We start from the raw sequence: 8,077 nt of genomic DNA, 5'->3' as shown, positions 1-8,077 counted from the left end.
TAGTGTATGTACAGTGTATGTAGTGTATGTAGTGTATGTACAGTGTATGTAGTGTATGTAGTGTATGTAGTGTATGTACAGTGTATGTAGTGTATGTAGTGTATGTAGTGTATGTACAGTGTATGTAGTGTATGTAGTGTATGTAGTGTATGTAGTGTATGTACAGTGTATGTAGTGTATGTAGTGTATGTAGTGTATGTAGTGTATGTACAGTGTATGTAGTGTATGTAGTGTATGTACAGTGTATGTAGTGTATGTACAGTGTATGTACAGTGTATGTAGTGTATGTAGTGTATGTAGTGTATGTACAGTGTATGTAGTGTATGTAGTGTATGTAGTGTATGTAGTGTATGTACAGTGTATGTAGTGTATGTAGTGTATGTAGTGTATGTACAGTGTATGTAGTGTATGTAGTGTATGTACAGTGTATGTAGTGTATGTACAGTGTATGTACAGTGTATGTAGTGTATGTAGTGTATGTAGTGTATGTACAGTGTATGTAGTGTATGTAGTGTATGTAGTGTATGTAGTGTATGTACAGTGTATGTAGTGTATGTAGTGTATGTAGTGTATGTACAGTGTATGTAGTGTATGTACAGTGTATGTAGTGTATGTAGTGTATGTACAGTGTATGTAGTGTATGTAGTGTATGTACTGTATGTACAGTGTATGTAGTGTATGTAGTGTATGTAGTGTATGTAGTGTATGTACAGTGTATGGACAGTATTTTTAGTGTATGCAGGTGTGGTTGGTCACCTTGGGGCCCGGTGTTGCCAGGGTTAGCATTGTTGCCATCGGGGCCCTGAGGCCCCTGGAGCCCCTTCTCGCCTTTAACACCAGTGAGACCGGGGGGCCCTGAGGGTGAGACAGGAGGTAGACAGACAGGTTCACAGACAGACAAGTAGGCAGACAGACAGACAGACAGACAGACAGACAGGGATTATTATTATTATTATTATTATTATTATTATTATTATTATTATTATTATTATCATCACTATTATTACTATTATTATTGTTATTGTAATTGTTCTCATCATCTTTAGTATCCAGCACCTAATATCTGTGAGGAAATGTATGAGAGTGGCCAGACTAGTCCGTTGTCTTTATGGACATACAGTATATAAGTGTGTGGTCAACTTAAGAGTGAAAATATCTGCAGATAATATGCTCAAGTGGATGCGTGTGAATGGAAAACAAAATGGAGCCCAGAATTGAACCCTGTGGAACCCCAAATATGACGTCTGCTGAGGGTTCCAGTGCAGCCAGGCGGAACCAGGAACACAGGTCAGGTGCCTGTGGGGAGGAGTTTAGGTGTGGCACCTGTCTTTTCTCCTGTCTATGGGTTGGGATGGACAGACTTTCCCCTTAGTTTGAGACAGATGAGAGGCTCCTGCACTCCGTCTGCCTCGTGAGTATGATTTGGATATTTATGCAGTATTATGTAATTATATTGTATGATGTATTGTGTTAGCGAGGCTAATCGGATGCGGTTTATCCTAGCGCCGGTGGCCCCAGCTGTTGGTCCTGGGTCCGTTGTAGCTCCAGGGACCAGAGACTAGTCTACCATAGCGGACTGTTCATGTGTGGACTGTACACTGTGGACCGTACACTGTGGACCGTACACAGTGGACCGTACACTGTGGACCGTACACTGTGGACCGTACACTGTGGACCGTACACTGTGGACCGTACACTGTGGACCGTACACAGTGGACCGTACACTGTGGACCGTACACAGTGGACCGTACACAGTGGACCGTACACAGTGGACCGTACACTGTGGACCGTACACAGTGGACCGTACACTGTGGACCGTACACTGTGGACTGTACATGACACATTAATGAATTACTTTTCCACAGTATAACCCGTTGCACTACACACTATGTTTACGACACTCTACTGCACTTACTGTCTCCTGCTGCTATGCTGTATAACTGTGTTTGTACCATGTTTTTGACGTATTTTTTAGATTCTTTCTTAACTACATGTTTTTATATGTTATGTGTTCTATGTCACACTGTAGTCCAAGAGAAATGATGTTTCATTCCCTGTATGTATGACATGCATATGTGGAATGACAAATAAACTAAATTAACTAACTAACTAACTAACTAACTATTGGAGCATTTATGAATATTGGGCTGAAACTTGAACAGCTATTGTACTCAAGGAACTGTATTTTATTTTGGATATCCAACATGCCTCTTTATGACACTACTGTTTTCAAATTAACTTGTTGTGAATAAACATTATTTTTTAATATATTTCCGTGTCTGGCTGCTTACCTTCAAGAGGTCCAGGACCTGTTCAGTTTTGTACTAAGGGTTCAACATATTGACTGAAAATGAGCCCATGACAAGCTTCTACCTACCCAGTTTCACACAGTACCAGATAGAATAGAATAGAATAGAATAGAATAGAATAGACTTTTAACCAGATCCAGGCAGAGAGAGCACATCAGCCCTATCCTGGCCTCTCTGCACTGGCTTCCCATGAAATTTAGAGTAGATTTTAAAACTCACTCAGACCTGTTGATCCACACAAACCGGGTCAGGGTCAGACCATCAGGCAGAGGGTTTAGGGTCAGGGTCAGACCATCAGGCAGAGGGTTTAGGGTTAGGGTCAGACCACCAGGCAGAGGGTTTAGGGTCAGGGTCAGACCACCAGGCAGAGGGTTTAGGGTCAGGGTCAGACCATCAGGCAGAGGGTTTAGGGTCAGGGTCAGACCACCAGGCAGAGGGTTTAGGGTCAGGGTCAGACCATCAGGCAGAGGGTTTAGGGTCAGGGTCAGACCACCAGGCAGAGGGTTTAGGGTCAGGGTCAGACCACCAGGCAGAGGGTTTAGGGTCAGGGTCAGAGTTCAGGCACTTTGAAAGACACTTTTATATTTTTGCCTTTTCTTAACTGTTTCGAGGTTTTGATTACTGCCTTCCAGGACTCTTCTCTGTTTTATCATTTATCATTTGGCTCGTATGATTTTATGAATGTTTTTTATGAATGTTTGGTTTATTTTATTGTCTATTGCTTTTCATTCATTGTACCTTTTTTTATCATTATTCTTCTGTAAAGCACTTTGTAACCCTGTTTTGAAAAGTGCCTTATAAATAAAGTTTATTAGAACAGAATAGAATAGAATAGAATAGAATAGAATAGAACAGAATAGTAGACTAGAATGAAGTACCAGGCTCTCCAGGATCTCCAGGATCTCCATGCAGCTCTACAGCAGTCTGGCTTCCTTTAGGTCCGCACTCCCCTGGGTCACCCTGGGGCCCCTGAGCACCTTGAGGACCCTTCACCCCCTCAGCACCCATCTGACCTGGGAGACAGACAGACAGACAATTAACAGACAGGCAGACAGACAGACAGACAGGTTCACAGACAGACAGACAGGCAGACAGACAGGTTCACAGACAGAAAGGCAGGCAGACAGACAGGCAGACAGACAGACAGACAGACAGACAGACAGGCACACAGACAGACAGGCAGGCAGACAGACAGACAGACAGACAGACAGGCAGACAGGCAGACAGACAGGTTCACAGACAGACAGGCAGGTTCACAGACAGGCAGACAGACAGGTTCACAGACAGACAGACAGGTTCACAGACAGACAGGCAGGCAGACAGACAGGCAGGCAGACAGACAGACAGACAGACAGACAGGCACACAGACAGACAGGCAGGCAGACAGACAGACAGACAGACAGACAGACAGGCAGACAGACAGGTTCACAGACAGACAGGCAGGTTCACAGACAGGCAGACAGACAGACAGACAGACAGACAGGCAGGCAGACAGACAGACAGATGAAACCTTTTGGTCCTAGTCGTCCCTTCTGTCCTTGTCTCCCATCAATCCCTGGACTCCCACAGGCTCCAGGAGCCCCCACATCTCCTCTGATACCTAACACACACACACACACACACACACACACACACACACACACACACACACACACAGTAACTCACTGTTCCTGGTTGGGAAAATGAACACTGCTTTCAACATCAGCTGGCCTGTGATTCATGTTATTTGTTTGAATCTAAACAGAAATATTATTATAAATATTAATCTTAAGACCAGGAGGTGTTGTGGCTCCGCCTCCTTACCGGGGCTCCCCGGTTCTCCGTTGGTCCCTCTCAGTCCCTTCAGGCCGACGCCCCCACCGGGCCCCGGAGCTCCGTCAAACCCCGGGGGTCCGTAGGGGCCCCGGGGCCCCGGGGCTCCTTTCCCCGGTGGCCCAGACTCCCCCTGCGCTCCCTTGGGTCCTCGGGGCCCTGCGGGACAGAAGACAGCGTCAGAGGAGGCGCAGCAGGACCAGCAGGACCAGCACACACAGCGGGACGGCCCGGCCTGTACCTGTAAAGCCGATGAAGCCCCCCTCTCCTGGGGCTCCTGGGGGCCCCGGGGGTCCAGGTGAGCAGGGTCCAGAAGGACCCACCGGTCCAGGCAGACCGTCCAGACCAGAACGACCTGGAACAGTTCAGTTCAGATGAAACAGGTCAGTTCAGTTCAGTCCAGTCCAGTCCAGTTCAGTTCAGTTCAGTTCAGTTCAGTTCAGTTCAGTTCAGTCCAGTTCAGTCCAGTTCAGTCCAGTCCAGTCCAGTCCAGTCAAGCGTTTGTCTGCGGTAACCAAGCAGTAATGTATTTTTGCCACAAGGCGGTGCAATTTAATCTGATTTTTATCTTAATTTTTCTTCAGTGCTAGTTAGCTAGTCATTAGGTTACCTACCTGTGGGTCCTGGGGGGCCATCTAGTCCTGGAGGTCCTGGAGGTCCGTCCGGTCCAGCGGGGCCAGCGGCCCCTTGGGGCCCCACAGAGCCGTCCTCTCCCTGGGGTCCTAACTGACCCGGCTGGCCTGGGAGACCGACGCCCCCGTCACCCTGTTACCATGGAGACCAAGAGAACATTACATCACTAAAATCACCATGGAAACCAAAATAATGTTACAAAGTTATTATCACCATGGACCAACATAACATTATGTCAATATGATCACCATGGAGACAAACATGTTGGGGGAAGGGCACCCAGACTGGAAAATATACTGGTGATCTCGTCTGTCATCTCAATTCTATGTGTAATAAATCAATAATAATAACTTTATTTATATAGCGCCTTTTAAAACAGAGTTTGCAAAGTGCTTTAACAGACAAAATAAAAGCAGAATACTCAAAATGAATTTACAAAGCAATGAAACAAGAATAAACAGATTAAATTCAGAGGTGGAACAGAGCAGCATTCAAGGAAATTGTGGGATAACTGTAAGATGAAAAACAAAATAAACAGTAAGGATAATATAAAATAAAAGTAAGATCAAATTAAGATAAAAAGAAAAAAAGATGACATCTCATATAAGCAAGTCTATAAAAATGGGTTTTAAGAAGCGATTTAAAAGAAGTCACTGATTCTGCAGCCTTCTCTCCTCAGGCGGGTTCAGAGCCGAGGTCCTGAAGGCAAAAACACCTTCGACTAAGACTTAAGACTTAAGACTTTAGACTTTAGACTTTAGACTTTAGACTTAAGACTTTAGACTTTAGACTTTACACTTAAGTCTTAAGACTTTAGGCTTTGGAACGGCCAGAAGGGAATGAGGATCTGAGGCTGAGCACCGGCTCATACAGGGTCAACATGTCTGTTATGTAGCTTGGAGCCAGACCCAGACAGGCTTTAAAAGTGATCAGTTAAATCTTAAAATCAATTCTAAACCGAACGGGGAGCCAATGGAGAGAAGCCAGGATCCATGTGATGCTGCTGCCTTCTGAACCAGCTGGAGGCGAGAGAGAGACTTCTGGTTGATGCCAGAAAGCAGCGAGTTAAGCCGTCTAGTCGAGACCAGATTAGTGTGTGGATTACTTTCTCCGGCCTGCTGTGTGAAAGCATTGGCTTGATTTTGGAGATGGATCTCAGGTGCAGGAAACAGGACTGGACTACTACTACTACAGGACTGGCTCAGGTCAGAGGTCAAATAGTACTCCCAAGTGTTTACATTAGTGGACAGAGGACCGAACCCACTCTGAATAACAGGGATAGAAATAGACCGAACAATATGATGCCAGACTTCCAACTATTGATCTGAAGAAAACTCTGAGCCATCCAACAGTTGAGGAAATGTGCTGCAGCAGCTTGGCTGTTTGGGTCAGCAGGTCTCCTTATGTTCAGGGGGAGGTTCTGTTCTGGCAGCATGTAAATTGAGAATAAAATTGGACCTAAAATAGAACCTTGCGGTACACCATGGGTGATGTGAGTTGTAGAAGATGAGTAGTTGCTATGGTGACTGAGAAGGTTCTTTCTGAAAGGTAGAAATAAAACCAACTAAGTGCAGTGTCCTCGATGCCAACCCAGGTACTAAGACGGTCTTAGACTAAGGTCTTAGACTCTGGAGGCTCTGAGGCTCCTCAGAGGTCAGAGGTCACTGAGGAGGTTAGACAGCTGCTCAGTGCTGAGAAACCAGCTGGACCAGATCCTCCAGAGATAGTGAAGGATCTGGATGCTGTTGGACTGTCAAGGTTCAGATGTTTCTTCAATGTCGCATGGATTTCAACTGGGATAGAGGAGTGAGGTTTGTTCCAACTGTGGAGGAGTCACACACACAGACCAGATGAATGATTGAAACAATAATCACAATAATCGTTAATCTCAAACAGAAACTCGGACGATAACAACACACATAACTTGGAAATGTAAGGAAATGAAAGTGTAAATCTCCTCCTGCAGTGTGACATCACTCCTCTCTGCCTCTTCACTCAGCAGTCAGGATGTTGGTATTTCCATTCTGGAGTGAGCAGATAGACAGATAGTAGATGTAGTGTGTGTGTGTGTGTGTGTGTGTGTGTGTGTGTGTGTGTGTGTGTGTGTGCCCATGCACATCAGAGGATATCCCAAAAGGTGCTAGTGATTTCATGAGAACTGAACTGCAGATTCACTGCACAAAAAGTATTTGAAGAAAAAGGGCAATACTCATAAAGCCTGTAAAAGAAGTCGGGCAGGACTGGGAACATAAGGAGGATCTCAGGAGTCTGGAAGAACAGATCAGGTATGAAAACACAACATTCTACAAGCAGGAATCATGTGATTTATTTCCCGCTGTGGCAGAATTAGAGAAGCTGTCTGATCCAGCAGGCTGAATATCTCAGGTGTGTTATTCCTCATATTGGTTTTCTGGATGGCAGCACAGTCAAATCTGGGCATTTCCAGCACTGAATACAACATGTCTGCTCCACACACACAGCCTACCTTTGGGCCCGGCATCCCCGGGGCCCCCGAGGGCCCAGCCCGTCCCCGGATCCCGAAGCCTGGAGAGCCTCGAGGTCCTGGGAGGCCCTGCAGTCCTGACAGGAGACAAACTCACTGTATTACTTCTTTACACTTAACTTCTTTACACTTAACTTCTTTACATTTAACTTCTTTACACTTAACTTCTTTACGTTTAACTTCTTTACATTTAACTTCTTTACGTTTAACTTCTTTACACTTAACTTCTTTACACTTAACTTCTTTACGTTTAACTTCTTTACGTTTAACTTCTTTACATTTAACTTCTTTACATTTAACTTCTTTACACTTAACTTCTTTACACTTAACTTCTTTACACTTAACTTCTTTACGTTTAACTTCTTTACGTTTAACTTCTTTACATTTAACTTCTTTACATTTAACTTCTTTACACTTAACTTCTTTACACTTAACTTCTTTACACTTAACTTCTTTACACTTAACTTCTTTACATTTAACTTCTTTACATTTAACTTCTTTAGGGTTAGATGTGTCCTGACCTTTGACCCCAGCATTTCCTGGGGGCCCCTGGACAGAAAGGCCTCTGGATCCCTTTTCTCCCGACAGCCCCGGGAACCCTGGGAAACCAGGAAGTCCTGTGGTGCCTAAGAGGAGGAGCATAGAGCTAGAGTAGATAGATAACACCAGCACATAGAGCTAGAGTAGATAGATAACACCAGCACATAGAGCTAGCGTAGATAGATAACACCAGCACATAGAGCTAGAGTAGATAGATAACACCAGCACATAGAGCTAGAGTAGATAGATAACACCAGCACATAGAGCTAGAGTAGATAGA

At 44.8% G+C, this 8,077-nt stretch overlaps 1 protein-coding gene across 1 annotated transcript in view; it reads right to left on the bottom strand.

Annotated features, from left to right (window-relative positions):
* Nucleotides 1-756: 756 nt before the first annotated feature.
* LOC139656070 (collagen alpha-5(IV) chain-like) overlaps nt 757-8,077 on the bottom strand; it is a gene marked incomplete at its 3' end in the record, with an annotated part of 16,683 nt that continues 9,362 nt past the window's right edge. The window contains exons 5-12 of the mRNA XM_071533557.1: nt 7,779-7,883; nt 7,240-7,334; nt 4,736-4,886; nt 4,363-4,476; nt 4,113-4,280; nt 3,188-3,322; nt 1,640-1,780; nt 757-855 (exon numbers count right to left, since the gene is read on the bottom strand). Of these exons, the coding sequence (XP_071389658.1) occupies nt 757-855; nt 1,640-1,780; nt 3,188-3,322; nt 4,113-4,280; nt 4,363-4,476; nt 4,736-4,886; nt 7,240-7,334; nt 7,779-7,883 (1,008 nt within the window). The remainder of the gene's footprint in view (nt 856-1,639; nt 1,781-3,187; nt 3,323-4,112; nt 4,281-4,362; nt 4,477-4,735; nt 4,887-7,239; nt 7,335-7,778; nt 7,884-8,077) is intronic.

This window comes from Centroberyx affinis, unplaced genomic scaffold (assembly GCF_046629955.1).
Source record: "Centroberyx affinis isolate AG114_WGS23_722 - 3 ecotype Tasmania unplaced genomic scaffold, CSIRO-AGI_Caff_v1 ptg002378l_1, whole genome shotgun sequence".
Lineage (NCBI taxonomy): Eukaryota > Metazoa > Chordata > Actinopteri > Beryciformes > Berycidae > Centroberyx > Centroberyx affinis.
Note: the sequence above shows the minus strand (reverse complement) of the source record. Positions and strands in the feature narration are given on the sequence as shown.